The sequence below is a fragment of the Onychostoma macrolepis genome, chromosome 01 (genome assembly GCF_012432095.1).
Source record: "Onychostoma macrolepis isolate SWU-2019 chromosome 01, ASM1243209v1, whole genome shotgun sequence".
NCBI lineage: Eukaryota > Metazoa > Chordata > Actinopteri > Cypriniformes > Cyprinidae > Onychostoma > Onychostoma macrolepis.
Window position 1 is genome coordinate 11,797,387 of NC_081155.1, and position 24,664 is coordinate 11,822,050.

Here is a 24,664-nt window from a genome sequence, read left to right on the forward strand (position 1 = left end):
TAGTTTGTGTTTGTATAGGCTATTTTCAGTCTTCTACATTAATTTTGAACATTTTGTCATTTTTATTTGTTTAAATGTCTGTAGTTTGTATTCATTTTTATTTTAGTTTTAGTTATTTTAGTGAAGTCAAACTAAATTACAATTTCAGCAACTAACTGCAATATAATATTTTTTTTTTTTTTCAGGTAACTTTTCAGCTAACTTTATATATACAGGTGCAGGTCATATAATTAGAATATCACCAAAAAGTTGATTTATTTCACTAATTCCATTCAAAATGTGAAACTTGTATATTATATTCATTCATTACACACAGACTGATATATTTCAAATGTTTATTTCTTTTAATTTTGATGATTATAACTGAGAACTAAGGAAAATCCCAAATTCAGTATCTCAGAAAATTAGAATATTGTGAACAGGTTCAATATTGAAGACACCTGGTGCCACACTCTAATCAACTAATTAACTCAAAACACCTGCAAAGGCCTTTAAATGGTCTCTCAGTCTAGTTCTGTAGGCTACGCAATCATGGGGAAGACTGCTGACTTGACAGTTGTCCAAAAGATGACCATTGACACGTTGCACAAGGAGGGCAAGACACAAAAGGTCATTGCAAAAGAGGCTGGCTGTTCACATTTTCCAACAGGACTTGGCACCTGCACACAGTGCCAAAGCAACCAGTATCTGGTTTAAGGACCATGGTATCCCTGTTCTTAATTGGCCAGCAAACTCGCCTGATCTTAACCCCATAGAAAATCTATGGGGTATTGTGAAGAGGAAGATGCGACATGCCAGACCCAACAATGCAGAAGAGCTGAAGGCCACTATCAGAGCAACCTGGGCTCTCATAACACCTGAGCAGTGCCACAGACTGATCGACTCCATGCCACGCCGCATTGCTGCAGTAATTCAGGCAAAAGGAGCCCCAACTAAGTATTGAGTGCTGTACATGCTCATACTTTTCATTTTCATACTTTTCAGTTGGCCAAGATTTCTAAAAATCCTTTCTTTGTATTGGTCTTAAGTAATATTCAGATTTTCTGAGATACTGAATTTGGATTTTCCTTAGTTGTCAGTTATAATCATCAAAATTAAAAGAAATAAACATTTGAAATATATCAGTCTGTGTGTAATGAATGAATATAACATACAAGTTTCACTTTTTGAATGGAATTAGTGAAATCAACTTTTTGATGATATTCTAATTATATGACCAGCACCTGTATATAAATTAGTCTTTATTCTAGAAACCCTGTCAAATTGACATTCTTCAAAATTCTAGCATTCGGATTTGGACATATGCAAATACCACTCACATTTTCTGATGAAACTGAAAACATTTAGTTCAAATGAAAAAGATGAGGATCGATAACTACGAACTATTTTAATAATTAGCCATAAAGTTTTGATTGGCCTCTAACTCTACACCGTGTCCTAACTACACGCGACGCGACAAGCAATTTGTGTGTCTACACCAGACGCGACGCGACAGAATCAATCAAATATCACAGCCAATCAGAAGCGCGTGTGGGCGGGGCCTCTCTGGAAGCGCACTGCTCTCGCTACGAGATGGATGTCTAATTCATAAATATTAAAGCTTTTTAACATCATTAAATATACACACTGAGTGACTGATAGCATCGCTGTTATGGAATACACGTTGGTTCGCGGTGAGTTCACAGTTTTAACGGACATCTTTGCTTTAATTTATTTTCAAGATCTGAGGTAAACTATCTGTTGTTGCTTTCAGTGTGGCTATAAGGTCACTTAATATGATATTTAAACTCATATTAGACACGTTCAACTTTGAATAAAGCACATAATCACCTGAGATTATCTACTGTCATATAGTTGGTATGTTGTTGTTCCAGCCGCGACGTCGCGGAAATAGAAATTGTTTCTAAATTAGAAATTTCGCTGTCGCCGCTAGTTAGGACAAAAACTCATATTAACATGGTCGTGGAGTAACGTATATAACTGCGGTCAAAACACGGTCATGCTAGCCGCCACGTTATTTTGAGGTGCGCGCATATGTTACGCGTTACGGTAATAGCGTGTTAAAACAGATCAGAGGAAAAGCGATCTTTAGCTTTCATTTATCGAGCCAGTTTCTCTGTCAATGAATTAATAAATGCATAAATTAATAATAAGTTTAAAACGGTCTGATAAATAAATAAATAGACCAATTAATATGAAAAACTGTCTGATGAGAAATAACAAAATAAAACTTTTACAACTTGCATATAACCATATTGTATATGTAAATTCACATAGTTATAAAAAATAAAAACCCCTGTCTCCACAAAAAAGTTTCACTTTAGATTAACAGTACACCAGCCCAGGGTGTCACTCAGTCAGTTTCAGGATGGTCTGATGTAGCATTACATAATAAAAGCCCTACAAAAACTCATATGTAACCAGTTTTGTCTGATTTTTGAATAGCTCTAAAGATGAAACTCCCTGTTTCCACAGACCAGTTTCAATTCAGATTAGTAGTTCACAACCCCAGGGTGTCTCTCGGTCAGATTTAGGACGGTTTGGTGTAGCATTACATAATAAAAGCCCTACAAAAACCTCATATATGACCAGTTTTGTCTTTAAATTCCGATAGCTCTAAAAAAGAAACTCCCTGTTGGTCTGTGGAGACATGGAGTTTCATTTTTAGAGCTATTCAAAATCAGACAAAACTGGTTATATATGAGTTTATATATGAGGGCTGTTATTATGTAATTCTAACTCAGACCATCCTGAAACTGACTGAGTGACACCCTGGGCTGTTGTACTGTTAATCTAAAGTGAAACCTTTTTGTGGAGACAGGGTGTTTTATTTTTATAACTGTGAATTTACAGATACAAAATGGTTATATGCAAGTTGTAAAAGGCTTTTATTTTGTTATTTCTCATCAGACAGTTTTTTTTCATATTTATTTATTTATTTATATCAGACCGTTTTAAACTTATTCATTCATTGACAGAGAAACTGGCTGAATAAACATAACGTTATCGTTGTTTGGTGTATAATACAGTCGTTAGTTATAGTTGGTGTATAATAATCTTTCTATTTAACGTTACCATTAGCCTAACGATAAAAATCTGTAGGCTACATCTGAAACTGGTAATGTTTGGTCGTGTGACACAACGATATGAACGAGGGATTGTGTTGATGTGTAGCCTATAGCGATGAAGACATTGCATGCATTATAGGCTATTTATCATGTAACTGAACCATGAATGTTTCTCTTTAGATGAGTGGTACAATGGTAATTCATTAGTATTGTGTGAGATGTAAACATAGGCCTACATCCTAGTGACAGTATGTGTTTATGGATACAGAATATTCACTGCTGTTTTCAGTTCAGTATAAAATTTTGAAAAATGTATGTTCGAGTTTCATTAAAAATGCACAAGGAACACATTTAGGTTCAGTACACACACGCTCGTTCACTACGTTTCTCCACTTACAGATCAAGAACGTAACAATGTGTGAAGGACAACTAGTCTAGCTCAGGTTGTGTTTACATCTACATCATGTAACCTTTGTAATAGCAAAACATGAATTTGTAAGACGGCAGGGAAATGATTAATGAAGAAATAAGCCTTCCAACAACAGAGACCAAGCTTAAGAGACAGGATCTTTTGTAAGAATGAAAGATGAGTGTTGCCAAACATGAATGGAATGGATTTCATCTTAATCTTCTGTTAGTGACTCTAAATGTAAGACTTTAAAGCATTCCTCTACAAATATAGAGAGCTTTACATGTACTGAAGTCATTGAAGGCAGGTAAAACAGAGAAAGATATCAGGTTAATCTTCTCTTAATAACCTATAGACTGCCCGGTCGGTGTGTTTGATGTGTGTGTTTCTCTGTGATGGGACTGAAGTGAGGCCTGAAGGGTCAACAGATCGAAGTTTCTTCTCTGATATTTCTTAACTGCTCCAGATTCATAATGTTGCATGTCTGGAGTCTTCGGTGTCAATCTGAGGAGAAATCAGAAATCTGTTGAGATTGGTAAAAAGTTTCTCCTATTGCCCTTGTCATCCGGCTAAATTACATTATGCTCCAGATGTTATCATATGATCATCAGCATGCAGCGATTACGTTTTTATGTAGGCCAGTACGTTAGTGTCACACCAATTTTTAGATTATTTCATAAAATAAGCTCTGTGGCCAATGAAAGTGTATGATTCTCACTTTTTTTTTTCATCACGATAGTCAGCTTTTATGAATTTTGAAGCCTAAATACAAATGTCAGTAAAAAGAAAAATATGGGCTATAAATGAACTAAACCTCAGTCACTTGACTTCATATCACCACCATTAAGCTTCAGACAACTCTTTCAGTCTTTAAAAACATTTTCCCTGAAAGTTTGTGTTAGAATAGTTTGTAAGAGTTTGAAAAAAAAACACAAAAAAAACACAATGAGGTTGTGACAAGTGAGTAGATGAGTTCTGTTCAGTGTTTAGTGTCTCTGACAACCTCTGTAGTCCCATTTAGCCACTTGATAGCAACCACCTTTTTAAAATATTGAATAAAACATGAAAATATCTTGAGCTTCATGCTTTACTAAAAAAAGAAAACATTCAAAAAAACCCATTGACTTCAGGATGATGGAACCGGAAGTGCTAAAAAGGATGTTTCTAGGTTTTAGCCAACAAAAATACATCATCCCTGCAGCACTGCTAAAGCACTGGTGATTTATTTACTAATTTGAAAACCTAATGTGTGTTGCATGTGACCTAAAGTATCCCCTGGTGGCCGTAGAGTGAACTGCAGTCTGTCAAACTATTGCTGGCACTGGGTAGACTGTATTTGAGCTTTACTGACAGCGAATGGTGTGAATACATCAGAATACACATAAACAAATTTTGTCAGCTAGTTTGAGAAAATGCAAACATTTTAATTCATTAAAATATTAAAAGATGATAGGATGCAAAGTGAATTTCTCTCCTTTTTTTTTTTTTTTATCTCAGTAGGCTTATGTAATTGTGTCTGTGTCTCTCTCACCTGTCCAGATGTGAGCTGATGGCATGAACTCTTGCGATCTGACCGGGATACAGTCCCAAAACATCTCGGCCCTGCCGGTGAGGACTGGTGTAACACAGTAAACAGATCAAACAAACATGATGCACACAGTAAAACCTGCCTAACATGCATCAAATCAGTGTATATATTAACATTTTGCCTGAAACATACGTTACACAATGTTGACATTTTAAGTTAAATTAGTACGGTTGCAAATGAAATTGCTTAGTTTACACACTTTATTCATTCAACATCCACGTCTGGAACTGAAAGCTTATTTTAAAAGGTTAGGAGTCAAAGACTCAAAAACCTTTGGACTTACACATGTGTCGGATGGTTTTTGGTGTCCTGAGTTTCCTTAAATTCGTGTAACCTCAGAGCAACTCCTGACCCGGCCATCCCGCACTAAACCCTTGCATAAAAAATTTATAGCAAATGTACATAAATGTAAAGTTGCCCATATATACAGCCTAAGCTGGTGTGCTTGTCTATCAGCCTGATTTAGACGGGTTTTGGGTTATTAGCTGGTTGCTGGAAGACCAAGTAGACCAGTTTAGGCTGGCTTGAACTTGTTTTTATTTTTCAGTATTAAGTAAACTGATGATGAACATTGTAATGCAGCTTCAGAAACAGAATAATGAATAGATCTGCATGAATTGTTTTTGGTTTAATATTCATTCTGTGATTCTCATCATTCTAGTTTCTGCTGCAGCTCCTTGTGTCTCTTTGTTTTTGCTGAGTGAGTCAAGACTAAAGAAATTGTTTACAGGCCACAACCAAATCACACATTCAAATGCAAACTCTTCGTATGAAAACAAATTGAAACCTGTTTTGAAAGACAAACACAAGGCGTCTTACCTGCTTGTTTTCAGTCAGCGTGTAGATGCATTCGCACTTTACATGGTTGAAAGTCAGCGTCCTCATGAGAGCAATGGACAGCAGCGCTTCTGTTACAGAAATCTGACACAGAGACACTGATACTGACTGAAGGATTGTTCTACACTCATCACATCAGTCAGTATCTGCTGTATTCTGGGTTTAGTCTAACAGTCCTCTCTAAAGTCTCCATTTTAATCTAGAAGCTCTAGGTCTGCAGATTAGAACAAATCTGGTCTGGAAGCGAACAAATGCATCAGCTAAGATTAATTAAGTTTTATACACACCTTTGCAAACTGAATACTATAATATTACTTTTGCATATACTTATATATCTGTGTAAATTTCTATATCATTTTATAAATATGTAATTTTTATTGTGCCATTGCTAATACATGGAAATAAAACGATGTGTGTTCGTGTTTTTTTTTTTTTTTTTTTTAAATGATTGGGAATCTTGAGATGAAAATGTCCTGAAATTCAGAGTTGGAGGCTTCTGGCTATAGATCTGGATCTGAATTTCACTTCTCAGGTTTGTGTGTGTACTAAAGGTGATAATTAGTTCAATCCATCTGTGTGGTATATTTTCACGATCCCACTTTTGTTTACCTTTCTTGCATTAAAAAAAATATATATAATTTATTTATTTTTTTAAATATAATAATTATAATAATATATTTAAATATAAAAACATTTAATAAATGTATTAATTTTAAATAAAAATATTAATAATATTTTAATAATCATTTTAATTGATAAAATATGTTATATACTTCAGATATTAATTCATAATTAATATATATTACATTTATTTTTATTTAATTAATTTGTATTTATTTATTTGAATTTATTTGAATAATAATAATAATAATGTGGAGTAATTTTAATAATTGAACAATATTTTTTTGATATAAATGTATTTATTAAAACGTGTATTTGTCACGTTTTATTATGAGCTTCAGTTTTATGTTTTGAACACTAGAGGGAGACATCCTGCAACTTTATATGTGAAGTCCTCATAAACTATGCACTCCACGTGTAGTCAAATCAAAAGATGCATGGAATAAGTTTATGAAAATTTTGTTATTAAAGTTTGTGACTTTGATAGACTAGAGGTTGATGTTCAAAGAGTAGTTTCAGTCTTGGTAGTAGCCTATTATTATTCTTGTGTCCTTTGTTTTGTGTATAGCATTTCTGCATTCATTAAATAAGACAAAGGGCCCCAAATCCTCAATCTGTCTTGGGATAGAGGCGGGGAAACTCACTGCAGCTGGTGCTTTTATTATCATTTGATGCATAATAAGTGATTTCTGGTGCTGTATGTGAATATGAGGCCTCTTTTTGGTCGGTGGGCGGTCCATAAAGCATTTATCATGCATGTGTAGCGAGTACCAACAAAAGCCTGGCAAGTGACAAAGCCAGGAAGAGGAGGAGTACGGGGGGAGCGTCCGGTAAAAACGGGTCCCGGTGTGACGTCGAGAGGGTTCCTCCTCCGTCCCACTGGCAGCGGCTGAATGGCTGGGGCTGGAGACCAAATTACGAATCCTACTATTGCCAAGGTCCAGCTCATTGATATTAATAAGCGCAGGCTGACGATGCTTGCCGACCTCCCAATGGCAAGGCTTAGTTTATGAATAATAATTAGCTCAGACAGAAGTTGTTTGGAAACCCTCAAAAAACCCACTAATTATATTAATAAGCCTTACAGCGATAAAGCTTATATCCATGGGTAACAAAAAAGAAAAAGCATATATGTGACCCTGGACCACAAAACCAGTCTTAAGTCGCTGGGGTACATTTGTAGCAATAGCCAAAAATACATTGTATGGGTCAAAATTATAAATTATTATAAGATATTTTGTAAATTTCTTACTGTAAATATATCAAAACTTCATTTTTGATTAGTAATATGCATTGCTAAGAACTTAATTTGGACAATTTTAAAGGCGATTTTCTCAATTTTTTTTAGTTGTATCTCGGCCAAATATTGTCCGATCCTAACAAACCATACATTAATGGAAAGCATATTTATTCAGGTTTCAGATGATGTATACATCTCAATTTCGAAAAATTTACACTTAAGACTGGTTTTGTGGTCACATATTATACGAATATTAATATCATTAGGCATACTTTTTGTACATGAAATAAAATGTTCTGTCTCCAAACATTTTTTTTAAATTTTTATTTATTTTTCTATTAAACCGTGAAGGATTATTTTTTATTTATTTTATATTTATATGACAATATTATATAATTTATATACAATATTAATCATTATATATAGTAAATTGTCTCTTTCTGTTTCTGAAATGGACAGTTGTCTTTCTTAGTTCTCTCTTGTTAACATTAATGTGCATACAACATTAATAATAAAAATACAATTTTATTGAATCATTCACATTCAACATTTTACATTAGCCAGGGGGTGAAGACAAGGAAAGAAAGATACAAAATTACAATGAAATGTTTACAAAAAAAAAGAACTAACAAATTTAAATAAAAACATGGAAATGTTTACACGCATTAGCTTTCTTGTTTATCAGATTATAAATAGATTTTAGGTATTGTTTAACTTCTGATTTCAAAATTAGAAATAATGGTTTATAATCACCGTACTTGCATTTATGTATACTAAACTTTGCCAATAAAAAGGCATGTATTCTGGATGTTATAAAGTTCTCGCTGATGTTGTGCATAAAATAAAATGTTCTGTCTTCAAACATTTTTTTTTCTATTAGATTGTGCAGTATTATTTTGTATTTATATTTATATAATATTTCTATTACAATATTAAATTTATTTCTATTTTTTCATTATATGTGACCCTGGAGCACAAAACCAGTTTTAAGTATCACGGGTATATTTGTAGCAATAGCCAACAATACATTGTATGGGTCAAAATGATAGATTTTTCTTTTATGCCAAAAATCATTAGGATATTATTCCATGAAGATATCTTGTAAATTTCCTACCATAAATATATCAAAACATCATTTTTGATCAGCAGTATGCATTGCTAAGAACTTCATTTGGACAACTTTCAAGGCGATTTTCTCAATATTTAATTTTTTTTTACACCCTCAGATTCCAGATTTTCAGATTTGGAGAGTTAGGTATATAAACGGAGGTCGGAGCCAGCTCCAAACCCAAACCCAAACCCAACCCTAAACCTACCCTCTCGCAACCTACTTGCGGTGTAAGTCCCTCCCGCTTGGAGGCTTCCGGGCTGCAGCGACACATACTTAGATTTGGAAGGTTTATCTTATGAATATTAATGAGCTCCCACTGACGTCTCCCGTCTCCCTTCCAATGGCGACGCTTGCCTCATTAAGATTAAGAAGCGGGTCTTCGCCGTAGTAGGCTTCGGGATATTCGCGTGCTGGAGACGGGGTGCGCCGTCACCGCGCTTTCTGCATCGGGTTACGCCATCATTCATCCAGGGTCATTCGGTTCACCGGGGTAACGGAGATGATGGCCACATCACGGGCGCGCGTGCCTCCGTGCTCCTCATGACCGACCGGCGGCGGCGGCGGCAGCAGCAGCAGCAGCAGCGTGCGGGTTTGGGTTTGTCTCACACCGGGCTGGCGTGGAACCGATCCCACCGTCTGGCGGAGCGTCTGCCAGGTAACGCGCTGCGTGCTTCGCGTTGTTTATTTTTCCTCCATCAGCGAGCAGCATCACGGACAAGGCCGAGCATCCGCGCTGGAGCATCACTGGCCGCCGCCGGGTGGGGATGCTCCTCGGCCTTGCCTGTGATGCTGCTGGACACAACAAGCGCTTATTTACTCATCGAGAGCTATTTTATTAGAAATTTACATTATAAACACATTTAAACCACATCCTGCGTGCTATCATTGATGCGCGTCCACCATTTTACGCATTTCGGACAAATAGAAATCAAGAGAGCGCGCAATTCACATCCTCTGGTCTAAATGCATGTGTGTTTGTATTGTTATCACACAGCCGTGTTTTTGAACAAACATTCATTAATGTTCATAGGCACGCTTGTTCTCGTTCGTGGCGCGCTGTCAGTCCGCTCTATGTGTTTATTATGATGGCGATGGATTATATAACAGCAGCTCAATATGACACGAAAGCCGCTGCTTCATTGTGGTTATTGTAATTTGTCATGTTAATTGCTGTCACATCCTTGTGTGTGTGTGTGTGTGTGTGTGATGCCCAACCGTGTCCGCCATTGTTTTTGTTGACATTGCTTTGGGTGGCTTCTGTTGTTTAGACATCTCGTTTTTCCTAACGACGGGAATTATGCATCTGTTTTATTCGACGTGTGTCAAAATGAGCCTCTTCTGTAAATAATATGTTGTTGTTTTATTTTTTTTAAATCATTTTGATGTTTCTTCTTGACTTGAAGTCAAAAAGGTCTTTGTTGTGAAACTGGGGAATAAAAGGTTATTTTGTTATAATATTTTATTATAATTTCTTTAAAAAGGAACAATTTTGTTTTAAAATATTATTAATATTTAATAAAAACAAAATCTGTGTGGTGTAATCAATGTGCAGGAAGCCATTTTGTTGTCATGTGACAAGAAAAACATAAAATAGAGGACTGCTTCAGACCTTCATGACTGCGTCATTAAAAATATCACATTTTGTCCTTTTTATGAAATGGCACGCTTGCTTTTCACATTAAGAAAATGTCGATATTTTGACTTTAACAAATTGTTCTTAAAGGATATTGCTTTAAATTTTTATTACTTCTATTGAAAAAAGTGATCAAGTATATCATCACAAATAGTCTGCAAGGAAAGCATTTTAGTGCTTTTTTAATGTCATTAACATTAAAATATTTGTAGAAGATAGTCAAAATGTATTAAATGATGAATGCAACGATTATGTTTTCTAAATGTCAGTGCATTGTGTTCGAACCCTAAACATTTAGTTGCATGTGTAAATTATTCCTTTCCTGGCATCCTGAGTGCACATTGTTACTTTGGCAGATGTCATGGTTTTTTTCTTTTTTTTTCTTCATTGTACAGTGTGATTTCATGTATTGTTAATTTAAGAGAGGGAAGTTGTGGATTATGGAGGACTCATGCATACACCGCAGCAACTAGAGAAGCAGAGATGTTTGAAGATTTCTTTTCTGAGGCATTGATGTGGATTCCAAGGTCTGATGCTAAATAAAATAAAAATAAAAAAGTCTAATATTTTAAGTGATTTTCAGGTCATTGCAAGATTGATTTGGAAGTTTAAGGTAATAAAGTGAAATGTTTGATTCTAAGACTGATTCGTAGTATAGTTTTGAGATGATTGTTGACTGAAAGTGAGGTCTACTTTTTGTAAAATTCTGATTGTATTAGAATTCTAACTCTAATTTTTTTTTCTTTCTCCCTGTGTTCTCATATTAATTTCATCATTCTAGGGTTCAGCAGTTGAGTTCTTCATTCATTCTCAGGTTAATATTAAAATATTCTATTGTTCATTATAGTGTTCTAAGATTCTTTGTAAAATTCAGATTTCTCAGGTTCATTCTCCGATGGTTTTAAGACAAATTCTATGGCTCTTATGTTGTTTTTAGGTCCTTCTAAGATTGATTGTAGAAATCCAAGATTTGGTTCTGAGGTTGTAAAGCAATTTAGCAATTCTAAAATGTTTTATTTTGATTAAAATTCTTATTTGAAGATGATTGTTAGGTTGATTTCCAAGGTACAAATTTAAAGTGATATTATTCTAAAGATGTAAGATTCTAATAGTGAGTCATAGTTTTTAAAGTTGAATGTGAGTTCTATTTACTGTAAAATTCACATTTTGAATAGGATTCAAATTTTTATTTTAGTGTTATTTAAGAGTTTATACTGAGCTGATTCCAAGATTCATTTTAAAGTTGTGATGTTGATTTATTAAGGGGTTCTATGGGAAGTTTTCTTGTAAAATTCAAAATTTGAAGAGGTTCTAAATTTGATTCTGAGGTTCCAGTGTTGATTCTAATGCCGTTGGGTTGTTTGATATGGTTGTAGTATATCAAGGTTGATTCTGAACTGGTTCTGCGTTTGATCATGTGGTTCTAAGATGAATTCCAAGGTTCTAAAGCCTCAGAATCGAGAGAAGAGGCAGACAGAAACAGGGCTGTGTTTAGAGCCGTGCATAGCTTCAGCATCCAGTGTGAGAGAGGAAGAGAAGGCCACGGGAAGGGGCGGGAAATATTTCCCTACTCCTAACAATGACTTTATTTCTCATGGAAGTGTGTGTGTGTGAGAGGGGGAGAAGCGGAAGAGAATGACCCGTGTGTGTGTTTTCTCTTCTTTGTTGTTTCCTTCCAGGCTGAGTCACTACTGGAGTGTCTGAAGGGTCGCGAGAGAGAGAGAGAGAGAGAGAGAGAGCGAGAGAGTGAAAGTGAAGGAGGAGGCTGAGACGTTACATCACAACGTGGCAAAGAAAGTGAGAGGAAGAGTGTGAGAGAACAGGAGAGCAGAGCGAGACGGCCGTAAGGGAGAGCGAGGGAACGGGACAGAACCGCCAGCAGGAAGTCGAGCACTGGGCTGACCCTTGAACTCTGACCTCAGAGCCAACATGAACGACCAGAACATAGTGAAAGAGGGATGGGTGCAGAAGAGAGGTGAGAAACAACAGCACTAAAATATTGATATATTAATGAGTGTGTTTTCATTTGTTGATTGTGTTACGCTGCTGTGTCTGTGAATATTGCATGTTTTCTCATGCATGTTTTAGTGTTTTTCTGTGTGCTTGATTGTGTGGGGGTTTTATTGGTTTTGCAGGTGAATACATTAAGAACTGGAGACCGCGGTACTTCCTGTTAAAGACGGATGGGTCGTTTATTGGCTATAAAGAGAAGCCGCAAGATGCAGATCTGGCGTATCCACTCAACAACTTCTCTGTGGCCAGTGAGTCTCTTTCATTCATTTTAAACGGGGTTATTGTAGTTAACTATAACCGTAAAAACAAAGTAAAATTTAAATAAATTTCACAAAAAATGAATTGAATAAAACTGAACTAAGATGGAAAAAAAAATATATGAGAAATAAAATAAACGTAAAATACAATAACTTAAGTTAACTAAAAACCATGAAAAGTAAACCAAAATGAAAAAATGCTGTCAAACGATTAATCGCATCCAAAATAAGTTTTGTTTGCACATGTATGTGCTGCGTCTATTTATTATGTGTATATTTAAACACACACACATTCAGTATATATTTTGAAAATATTTACATGTGTATACATTTATATTCTTATATTTTATAAATATATTTAATATATAAACATATATTTTTCTTAAATATATACATGAATGCGTTTGTATTTATATATACATGATAAATATACACAGTGTACACACACACATTATGTAAACAAAAACTTTTATTTTGGATGCGATTTAATCGGTTGACAGCACTAGAAAAAATACATGAAAAATTAAATAAAATTCAAATAAAATAAATTACAACTAACTAATTTAAGCTATTTGCCATGAGAACATTCTCATTTTCATTTAGTTTTACTAAATTTGAACTGATAAATAAAAATTTATAAAAATAATTAAACATAAAAAAACAAAAACTAATGTCAAAAACACAAAAAGTACTGAAATTTAATAGCAGAAAAAAAAATATATGAATTAAAACTTTAATAGTATCTCAGTGATACTAAAAGAACACTGCTTTATAATGACCCATCAGTACTGTGGGGAAAAAAATAGGAAAATATGAAGGAAAATATTTACTTCTATTGTATGTTTTCTGTCAGAATAAAATAATGTGTGATCAATCTCATGATTTTCTACCAGTGTTTTGAGATAATGTCAAATTATTTATTTATTTTTATTATTTGTTTATTTGCCCTGCACTTTTTAATGTGTGATACCAGTGTGTCGTGTTCTTGGTAAACCCATCAGATCAGGTTTACTCCTCTCCAGATCCATGACTCACTTCATTCAAAGCAAACTGATTTAATTAGAGCATCACGTGCTGACGTCATCAACATGAGTCTGCCGCTTTAATTTGAGATGATGACGTCTTTGTTCCACATGCATGAATTCCACTATTCAACATGCATCCTCCTCATTCGTCAGAGTGTCAGCTGATGAAGACGGAGAGACCGAAGCCCAACACCTTCATCATCAGGTGTCTGCAGTGGACCACTGTGATCGAGCGCACGTTTCACGTGGACACGCCTGAAGAGAGGTACCACACGCCCAAATCAAATTCTGTTTAACATGCGCTAGCAACTTTAGTAAAAATCTAAATGTGACCTGTGCTGGCAAAATGAGTCACGATGAGCAAATTTTCAAAAACAAGATCGCCAAGAAAATAGCCTTAATGCTGGCATGGCGTTAAAAAGTGAATAAATAATAATAATAATTCAAAAACGAGTTATTTTATGAAGTCGATGGAGTCAGAAAAGTCAATTTAGAGGAAAAACTGAAAGTTTTCTGAAGGTTCCAAAGCAAAATCACCTAGCAACATTACATCTTTCCCCCCACTTCTTTTCTTAATAATCATTACTAGATTAATAATCACAATATAGCTATTTTTTTTATTTTATCTTTGTTGTTATAAATAAGAACCGATGCAAAAAAATAAACAAATATAAGAAAGAAACAAGTGTATTATGTACTTTTTTCACTTTACATTTAAACATAAGCATTCAAGTAAGAAAAACAAATAGTAACGTGTAAAAATCACTTAAGTGTGTTCATTAAAAATAAATTGATTAAAACTACAAAAGCAGTTCAGTCAAGCAGCGAGTGATTTCCTCTTTTCTTTTCTTTTTATTTTAATCAATGTTAATGAGACAGACGGTCTATATTAAGACAATGTGTAATGTCACAGATCTAATATAATGTTAAACATCTGACGTTTTCCCCCAAATTTTAACTTAAGATATAAAAGATTGTTTGTGTGAATACTTAAATATATTTAGCCTACTGTAAATCGTTATACGTGTACTCATCTAAAAGTATCTTTATTTGTACGTTTTCTGTTTAATTACTATTTGGAGCACGGGGATCGCTAGATGAGGGCTTAATTAACTCATTTTTGTAAAAATCTCAAATTTGACCAAAATCAACATATTTCACTTTTTTTTTTTTTTTGCTCATAGCTCAAAATTAGCCCATGCACATTCCAACTTATTTTGCTAGCACGGATAACAAATGGGCATAGTTAATGTCATTACTGTCAAATATCATCTCATTAATCGGCCTGGCCAATATATCGCTCTATCACAACTGATTGCACTTTTGTTTTCCTGGTCACCAGGGATGAGTGGGTCGAGGCCATTCAGATGGTGGCAGACAAGCTGGCCAAACAGGAAGAGGAAGGAATCCTGTGTAGCCCCATCTCTCAGATCGAAAACGTCAACGAGGAAGAGATGGATACGTCAACCAGTCATCACAAACGAAAGGTAGAGCCAGAGAGGCGGATCGACGTGGTTTAACGCGCAGGTGCTCATTCTGATGTCTCTCTCTCTCTTCATTGACAGACAATGAATGACTTCGACTATCTGAAGCTGCTGGGTAAAGGCACGTTTGGGAAGGTGATTCTGGTGCGAGAGAAAGCCAGTGGCACATATTATGCAATGAAGATCCTGAAAAAGGAGGTTATTGTTGCCAAGGTACGAGGAGTGATTCTCTGAGAACGGACTGAACTGAGAAACGATGGGTGTCAGCTGAAATGACTCTCTCTCTCTTTCAGGATGAAGTTGCTCACACGCTCACCGAGAGCAGAGTTCTGAAGAACACTAGGCATCCGTTTCTAACTGTGAGTGACGGCATAACATGATGCTTTTATTCACTCCACAGAAATTTCAAATAAACCTAATTGTTGTGTATTTAAAAAGAAAAGAGAAATGTTGAATCGTTTGTTCTCTTTTCTGCAGTCACTGAAATACTCCTTTCAGACGAAGGATCGTTTATGTTTTGTTATGGAGTATGTGAACGGAGGAGAGGTAAAATCGTTTCTTTTACATTTTTTGGACTTTGTTTTGAAGGTGTTTTGACCTTAAACCTTTGAATGAACTTTCAACGTTTCTTTCCAAATTTCTTTTCAAACTTACAAATTACTTGACTTCAAATTTAGAATTTTTTTTTTTTTTTTTTTTTTCTTCCGAACATTTTCAAACTCGTGAAATTTCCCTCCAACATTCTTTTAAACTTACTTTTTAAAAAACTTTCTTTTGAACTTTCTAACTTTTCTTTGAAACATTTACAAACTTAGCAAATGTCCTTCCAGCTTTCAAAAGTTCTTTCGGACTGTCTTTCCAAATTTTCAAAACTTTTGTTCTTTCTTCCAAACATTTTGAAGCTTTTGAAATGTCCTTTTGACCTTCTAACCTTCTTTTGAACTTTCATTTAAACCTTATTTTGAAATTTCTCTCTAACCTTTGAACTTTAAAATTTCAAATGCCTTTCCACTTTCTTATTCTTTTCCAAACTGTTAGAATTTCTAATCCTCATATCTTGCTTCATTTCAATGTTTCTTTCTCAGTGTATGTGGGTGTGCTGCACATTTGGATTTGTGAGTTCTGAATATTCCTCTCTTTAATTATTGCAGCTGTTTTTTCATTTGTCGAGAGAGCGCGTATTTTCAGAGGATAGAACCCGTTTCTACGGCGCTGAGATTGTTTCTGCGTTGGATTACTTGCACTCTGCGAAGATTGTTTACCGTGACCTGAAGGTGAACAGAACACACAGACTAGCATCAACATTTTCATCCTATAAAGCTCAATTTTCCACATTATCAGCTGACTGTAAGATGTGTCTGTGATTGGTGTGTTATTCCAGCTGGAAAACCTGATGTTGGATAAGGACGGTCACATAAAGATCACTGATTTTGGCCTGTGTAAGGAGGGCATCACAGACACGGCCACCATGAAAACGTTCTGCGGGACCCCGGAGTATCTGGCCCCTGAGGTACGGGATGTTTTATCTCTTTAAACGGAGCTCAGGAAACACACACGCTGGGTTAAATTTAATATAGATGACTGTTTAATCTCTGTCTGTCACAGCCGGAACAGGTTAGCAGGAACAGGGTCACACTTTAGCTGTGCTTTCTAGCGTCCGCACAGAAATAGACCCAAACAGCAGGCTGTAGACAAGACTGAGCAGCTCACGGGTAAAAATAGAGTGATCAGACAGGAAACATAACAGTGACCCGCTGGCCGTTTTCAGCGCTGTTTAAGCTTCATTTTAATAATCGAATAAAGCACAACATGTATAATCAGCAGTGGTGTTGCATATGGATGCTGTAACGCCGATGACTCACACTGGTGTCATGATCATAACTTTATGATGTAATCATATGTCAGGCTGTTTTTCCATCATTGGAGTCATTTATCTAGGTTGCATCTAGACGCTGCAATATTAATTAAATATTGATATTAATATTGGAGGAAAACCTGCAAATGACTGCCAGAAGTAATTCCCTTGGAGACAGTTTGACATTATTGATCAAGTTTTGAGAGATAATATAATAGTTTCTGGATCAGGTATCTGAGGATAATAATCGGCTGTCTGAGACTGATCAATTTTTGAGCAGGTATTGGAGAATAGTGTCATTATTGATGAAGATATTGGTGGTGGTTTGTGATCAGTTAATGGAAGATAATATGATTATTAATGAAGAATTGGAGGATATGTGATTTTGATTGATTATTAAGGTCCTTGCAGACCGAGTCCAAAATTTTCGTATGCGTTTTTTCGTATTCGTCATTCCTTCCTATCAAAATGCTTGCTATGGATGCGAAAACGCAGAAAATTGAACCTGATCCAAATTTTTTTATGACAGACAAAAGTTTCGGAGGCAGTGTGTAAACGTGATTGACACAATGTGAGGTCGTATTTATTTTTTTTACGTGCAAAAGTTTCGGACTCAGTGGGCAGAGACCTTTAGAGACTAATATAATGAAGAATTGGAAGGTATTCATGTGATTATCATCTTTTTTCTTTTTTTTAAATATGATTTTTTTTCTTTTTTCTTTTTTTGATAGGATATTGGAGGCTAATAATGAATAAAGAATTGGTAGATATTCATGTTTTTTTAGTTGTTTTTTTTATTAGATTATTAGAGGCTAATATAATTGTAGAATTGGATAATATTGTGATTTTTGATTGTTATTGGAGACTAATACAATTATTCATGAAGAATTGGAAGATATTTGTGATTTTTCTTAATTATTAGAGACTAATATAATTATTAGTGAAGAACTGGAAGATATTGATGAGATTTATATAAGGTATTATGAAATAATGTGATGTGATTGTTAATCAAGTATGTTATTGGGTGAATCATTTGTTGGAGGTGAATTTATAATGATTAGTTATTGCTGCGTCTCTCTTGATGAAGGTGTGCAGGAGAGTGATTTATGGATTATTGATCAGGCGTTTGAGAATGATGTGACTGGTTATCGATGAGCACAATGTGTTGGAGGTTTTGTGTGATTGATTGTGGTTTTATTGATCAGGTATTGGAGGACAATGATTACGGGAGAGCGGTGGACTGGTGGGGTCTGGGAGTCGTTATGTATGAGATGATGTGTGGACGCCTTCCCTTTTATAATCAGGTATAACTCACTCTAACACTGACAACACAATAATAAACATTTCATCTGTAAAAAAATGTTTTTAAAAGCCTCTTTTGCTCACCAAGGCTGCATTTATTACAGTAAAAACAGTAATATTGTGAAGTATTATTACAATTAAAAATAACTCTTCTCTATTTGAATATACATTAAAGTATAATTTATTAATGTGATCAAAGCTGAATTCTCAGCATCATTCCTCCAGTCTTCAGAAATCACTCTTAATATGCTGATTTGCCGCTCAAGAAAAATTTCTCATCATTGTTGAAAACAGTTGTGCTGCTTCATGTTTTTATAGAAATCGTAATACATTTTTAGGATTCACTGATGAATAGAAAGTTCAAAAGAACAGCATGTATTTGAAATAGAACTGTTTTGTAAAATAGATTTCTTTACTGTCTTCAGGACCATGAGAAGCTGTTTGAACTGATTCTGATGGAGGAGATCAAGTTTCCCAGAACCCTCTCTGCAGACGCCAAGTCTTTACTGTCTGGATTACTCATCAAAGACCCCAATAAGAGGTCAGTGTGTGATTGTGTGATCCAAAGCGTTTCTGGGTGTGTTTGTTTCTACTAACAACTATTGACATCATCATCATTTCGGTATGAGAGCACCAGATTTAAACTGTTTGTGAATCATGTGAGACCTGAATGAATATTAATCTGCGGTTTATTCTCTGAAGGCTTGGAGGAGGCCCGGATGATGCAAAGGAAATCATGAGACACAGTTTCTTCACTACGCTGGACTGGCAGGACGTCTATGACAAAAAGGTACAAGTGTACTTACAATGGGGCAAGACATTTTAAGAGTTCGGAAGCAGGAACGTAACACTATCGTTCAGGAGTCTGGGGTCAGTAAGAATTATTTGAAAAAAATTAATGATTTTATTCATCAAGGATGCATTAAATTGATCAAAAGTGACCAAGACAATTATAATGTTACATAAGATTTCTGTTTCAAATAAATGTATTTTCTATTCATCAGAGAATCCTGAAAATAAAAATGCATCACAGTTTCCACAAATATATGAATCAGCTGTTTTCAACACTGATAATAATCAGAAATGTTTCTTGATCATCAAATCATTATATTGGAGTAGGGCTGTCAAAATGGCTGAAATTTTGTACTTTAAATATTATCAATATTCAAATTTAAAAGGCATAATTTCAGTTAGGGGGGAAAAAAGCTTTTGGCTTCTCTCCTGAGGCCACAAGAGGGCGCATCGAGCAAAATATTATTAATGCATGTTTCTTCAAAGCAATAAAATAACACGACTATCTTTGAAAAAAGTACATAATGTTTAAATTAATGTTTATAAATCATATATAATTAAGTTGCTTAAACAATTAGAAACAAAACAGCATCATATATGTATGTATGTGTGTGTAGTTTAATACAAAGGACCGAAAAACAATCACAAAGAGCACTTTTTAATTTAAAAACATGAGATGCAGTGGGATGGGGAAAAATTACCATTAAGTCTTGAGGCATGTTTTTTAAAAGTTGAACTTACATTAATTTTACATGCTTTCTAAACATGCGGCTCTTTTGTACGAGACGCGAGTGCAACGGTGATGGATGTCCCGTATAGAAAATGCGATAAATGTGCGTTCTGTGTGAACGGCTTGGTTTCAGTTTTGACGTAAACAACATCTCCGCATTGATGTTCTCTTTTTCTGCAATATTTTGAATGAACAATATAGCATCTAGTGGGTTCAACTGGATAGGCTAAAAAAGGCATTAAAATGCACCGAGACTTACATCGTCATCGCATCTTGTGTGCCACTGATAAGGCAGCCTGGTGCACATCTAAAATTAAAACTAAGAGTGTGGATTTTTATTTTAAATTCGACGAATATTTAAAATTTGAATTTTTACATTTTTTTTTTTTTGGACAGCCCTATATTAGAGTGGAGTATTTAGGGATTAGAGTATTTCTGAAGGATCGTTTGCACAGGTATATTTCTTTTATGCCAAAAATCATTAGGATATTAGGAAAAGATCATGTTCCATGAAGATATTTTGTAAATTTCCTACAGTAAATATATCAAAACTAAATTTTTGATTAGTAATATGCTTTGCTAAGAACTCTTCTATCATAACAAACCATACATCAATGGAAAGCATATTTATTCAGTATAAATCTCAATAGCGAAAAATTGACCATTATGACTGGTTTTGTGGTCCAGGGTTATATATATATATATATATATATATATATATATATATATATATATATATATATATATATATATATATATATATATAGTAAAATTGTAGTAATATTTCACAATATTCCTGGTTTTACTGTATTTTGATCACATAAATGTTGCCTTGGTGAGCAGAAGACGTCTTTCAAAAACATTTAAAAAACGACCAACCTCATAGTGTATTTTTGTTAAAGCACATTTAATTTGTACATGATTATATATAATAAGCCCCTCTCTGTCTTCATCACGTCTCTTGTCCAGCTGGTACCACCGTTCATGCCGCAGGTCTCGTCTGAAACGGACACCAGGTATTTCGACGAGGAGTTCACCGCGCAGACCATCACCATCACCCCTCCGGAGAAGTGTGAGTGCGCAGTTTCCTTCTTTCTCTCTCTTCCTGTAGACTGGCTCCTTTTGCCACAGGAAGAGGAAGTTCCAGTCGGTACACAATGAAAAAGCGCATGGAGCGTATCACTGTGAAAATCAGTGCGGCGCTTATCGGCGTCACTAGGAAATTCTGATTTAATGCAGAGCATGATGGAAAATTCAATCATCTGTCTGTGTGTAACGTAACATTTCCTTTCTCTTCCTCCCCCACAGACGACGAGGACGGGATGGACTCGGCTGACAGCGAACGGAGACCACATTTTCCACAATTCTCGTATTCGGCCAGCGGGCGGGAGTGACGTCATCGAATAACGCCGTTTAAGGAGCCCCGTGTAGCCATGCTAGAAAGAGCTCCCCCTCTCTCCTCCTCCTCCTCCTCCGTTTAGTCATAGCGAGTCGTTTTTGTTGCTTTCTGTTCATTTTTTGTGGGACTTAAAAGGGGTTTTGCACAGTTGGGTGAGACTTGAGCTGGTCGACCCACATTAAAAAGTCTTGTACACTTTCAGCTTGTTGTTTACAGATCATGGACAGTGTTTTTGGGGGGGAATATGATCAGTATTGTTGAAGACCTGGAGCGTTTTTGTTTTTTGTTTTGCACTCCTTTAAAAGAGCCGTTGTGGGGAACAAACCAAAAATGTTGCCTTATGTGTGTGGATCTCATCAGACAGACAGACAGACATGTAGTTAGACGCAGCAGTAGATCTGTTCCTGTGAGGCTCACAAATTTCATTTTGTTCTTGCATTTTTAGCATACACACACACACACACACACACACACACACACACACACACACACACACACATACTCTGTCTGAGGCGTTGAAGAGTTTTGTTCCTTGTTCGTGCTTTCGTTAAATAATGAAAACGGAGAAAGTGGGGAAAATGGACTCTGGTGTTAATATTTGCGTTTCTCTTTTAGTTTTATCCTCATACTCTGATATGAAGGTTTCAGTTCAAATACACAACCATACAACAAACTGCCGTTACTGTAAAGGTCTCTCAGGCAATTCAGAGCACAAGTGTGAATCTCACGAAACCCGCCAAGAACATGCCTGCGTCGTATTTCACTGCAAATCCATAAAGAAAAAAAAAAAAAAATCTGATTTTGCACGAGGAAAATTTAGCATATTTTTGGAATCATTTCGATGTTTTGCACTGCAACATTTTCATGAGTTTTCAGATAAATTCTCATCAGCGTAATGCAACAAAAATCTCACATAATATAAAAATATTATTCGAATGTTATCTAAATAATATCATTTAAATAACATTCAAATGTTATTTAAACAGGAGAAAGATTTAGGTATTTTGGTAACACTTTACAATATGGTTTTATTTGTTTACGTTAATACACAGTAGTTAACGTGAACTAACAAAAAATAATAGTTATACAGCGTTTACTAATCTTCGTTCATCTTAATTTTAGCATTACCCAGTACATTTTTAATGAACAAATTATTTTTGTTAACATTAGTTAATGCACTGTGAACTAACGTGAACTAACAATTCATTTTTATTAACTGACAAAGATTATTAAATGTTGTTAAAATATATGGCACACTGTTAGTTCGTGTTAGTTGGTAAATTAACTAAAGTTAACAAATGAGACCTTATTGTTGTTAAGTGTTACCAGTATTTATATGTTGTTGGTATTTGTTGTTCTGAGTTTAAAATAAATCAAATAATAATATAAATTTTGTAATAGTATTTTTATCATATGTAGTGAAATGTTAATGGAAATAAAAAAATTAGCAAAAAGTAATGGGAATTAAAAAAAAAAAAAACTGCAAAGTAAATTACAGGAGTAATTAATTACAACTTTTTTTTGTGCATTATGGTAATGAGAATTTATGCCATAATTGTCAATGTGCAAAAATCAAAATAGCCCTATTTTTTTTAATCTAAATTCTAATTTCATATTTTTTGATTTTTGGTGTGAAATACGACCTGCGCATGTTTTCGTGAGATTCACCCACAAATCTACCCACCGACGTGGTGAAGCCTGCCCAGATATGACTTCTATGGCTTTGTCCTGAACCCCTCACCTCTGACACACTCTCCAGAACCGAGGCGCGTTCAGGACAGCAGCGTGAAGGCTCATGCTGGGCGGCGCTTCACCTTTACTGTACAGAGCTACAGGTGTGTGTCTCTCTCAGCAGCACAGAGAGAGACGATCAACCACTGACCCTCACTTCTCACCACACAGAGAGAAAACCTAATGTTGGACTATTCCTGAAGATGTAAATACAAACCTCTCGCTCTCTTTTTACCGTTACGTTACCATTATTTGATTTTATTTTTTTGCATAAAGAAGTTACGACTGTCTCCATAGCTGTGGAAATCTTATGGACGTGTGATGTCTGCGTTTGGAATCAATACCAAGTCAGCTCACAGACTCATTATATGTGCAACTGAGCCATGCAATAGCAGTGTGAATGACCCCTGACCTTTGACCCCCAGCCATCCTGTGTGTGATGTACAGATGCAATGCCTTCTGTTATGCGTCACGGCCCGAGACAACCGTTATCTTGTGACTAAAGTGAAAAAATATGAATTGAAAAAAGACACGGATTCATTGGAGGAACGTGTATCGTGTGGGTGTCTCCATAGAGAAGACTTGCTATGGTTTCAATCCCATCCTGTTTGTACCTGATCCAGTGAACGTTTTGGAAAACTGCCGGTATTCGTTGCGGTTCTTCATAGCGAATGATATGAGTGTGTGTGATTGTTCGTTAAACTTTCAGTTGTTATTTTCACACGCTGTGACGCATTCGGTCGGCTAACGGGAAATCCTCTGCAGATTTTCTAATGTTGTTCCGATGACTGAGGTTTTTTTTTTTTTTGGTTTGTTTCAGCGTATTTTTGTACTATAGATGTAATTTAGTTGTATTTATTTTCGTATGTTGGGATGAAGGACGCTGTCGGCCACGTTTATTAAGTGCTCTCTCTCCCTCATTATTTTTTATACCTTTCCTTTAGTCGTTTGCCTGTTTTGTTTTCATACCAAAACACTAGGGCAAGTACCTGTAGAGGACTTGCATTGCCATTTGGTAGTATTTATTTTAAGTTATATTAAAATGTTCAAATTTCTCAGTGGCTCCATGTGGTATTTTCTAGATTGAAGTTGTGATGTTGTAATACTCTTTTATTAGAATATTTTAATACTGTCTCCGTACTATGAAGCGTTCGTTTGCAAAAACAGTTAACTCCCATTTTTATAAATTCTCAAAAATCATGTTTTTTCATTGTGCATTAATCTTAATCTTAATCAAACTGCAGTTGGGTTATTTTGACTAGGTTAAAAAATAACTTTAAAAAACAGTAATAAAAATATAACATAAAAAAACACGATTTTTGAAAATAAAAAAAACAGGGATATGTTTTTGCAAATAAACTCTTCATATATAAAATTTTATTTTATATTTTTATATTACATTGAGCATAACTTGGTTGAGTCCAATGTCATTTTAATGAAAAATATATATATATTTTTTCTAAACAAGTAACAATTAAATTATTTAAATGTAACCAATTTAAAATTATATATATATATATATATGTGTGTTTGCACTAAAAATCACAGGTAAAATTTTAATTCTTAGAA

The 24,664-nt window shown here is 35.1% G+C and overlaps 1 protein-coding gene across 6 annotated transcripts; it reads left to right on the top strand.

The window, feature by feature from the left end:
• Positions 1-1,555: 1,555 nt before the first annotated feature.
• akt3b (v-akt murine thymoma viral oncogene homolog 3b) lies at positions 1,556-24,150 on the top strand. Of its 6 annotated transcripts, XM_058790104.1 has the most exons (17): positions 1,556-1,673; positions 5,017-5,085; positions 11,289-11,321; positions 12,187-12,482; positions 12,643-12,768; positions 13,956-14,067; positions 15,145-15,289; positions 15,368-15,499; positions 15,580-15,645; positions 15,764-15,832; positions 16,438-16,560; positions 16,668-16,796; positions 18,347-18,445; positions 18,869-18,984; positions 19,146-19,233; positions 20,935-21,037; positions 21,274-24,150. In XM_058790104.1, the coding sequence occupies exons 4-17, from the start codon at positions 12,437-12,439 to the stop codon at positions 21,357-21,359; spliced, it is 1,440 nt and encodes a 479-aa protein (XP_058646087.1). In that variant the 5' UTR covers positions 1,556-1,673; positions 5,017-5,085; positions 11,289-11,321; positions 12,187-12,436; the 3' UTR covers positions 21,360-24,150. The 6 variants fall into 6 exon arrangements, with proteins under 6 accessions (XP_058646087.1, XP_058645757.1, XP_058645837.1 ...); XM_058789774.1 differs by lacking the exons at positions 1,556-1,673; positions 5,017-5,085 and adding an exon at positions 9,219-9,529; XM_058790028.1 differs by lacking the exons at positions 1,556-1,673; positions 5,017-5,085 and adding an exon at positions 9,551-11,120.
• The last annotated feature ends 514 nt before the right edge of the window (positions 24,151-24,664 follow it).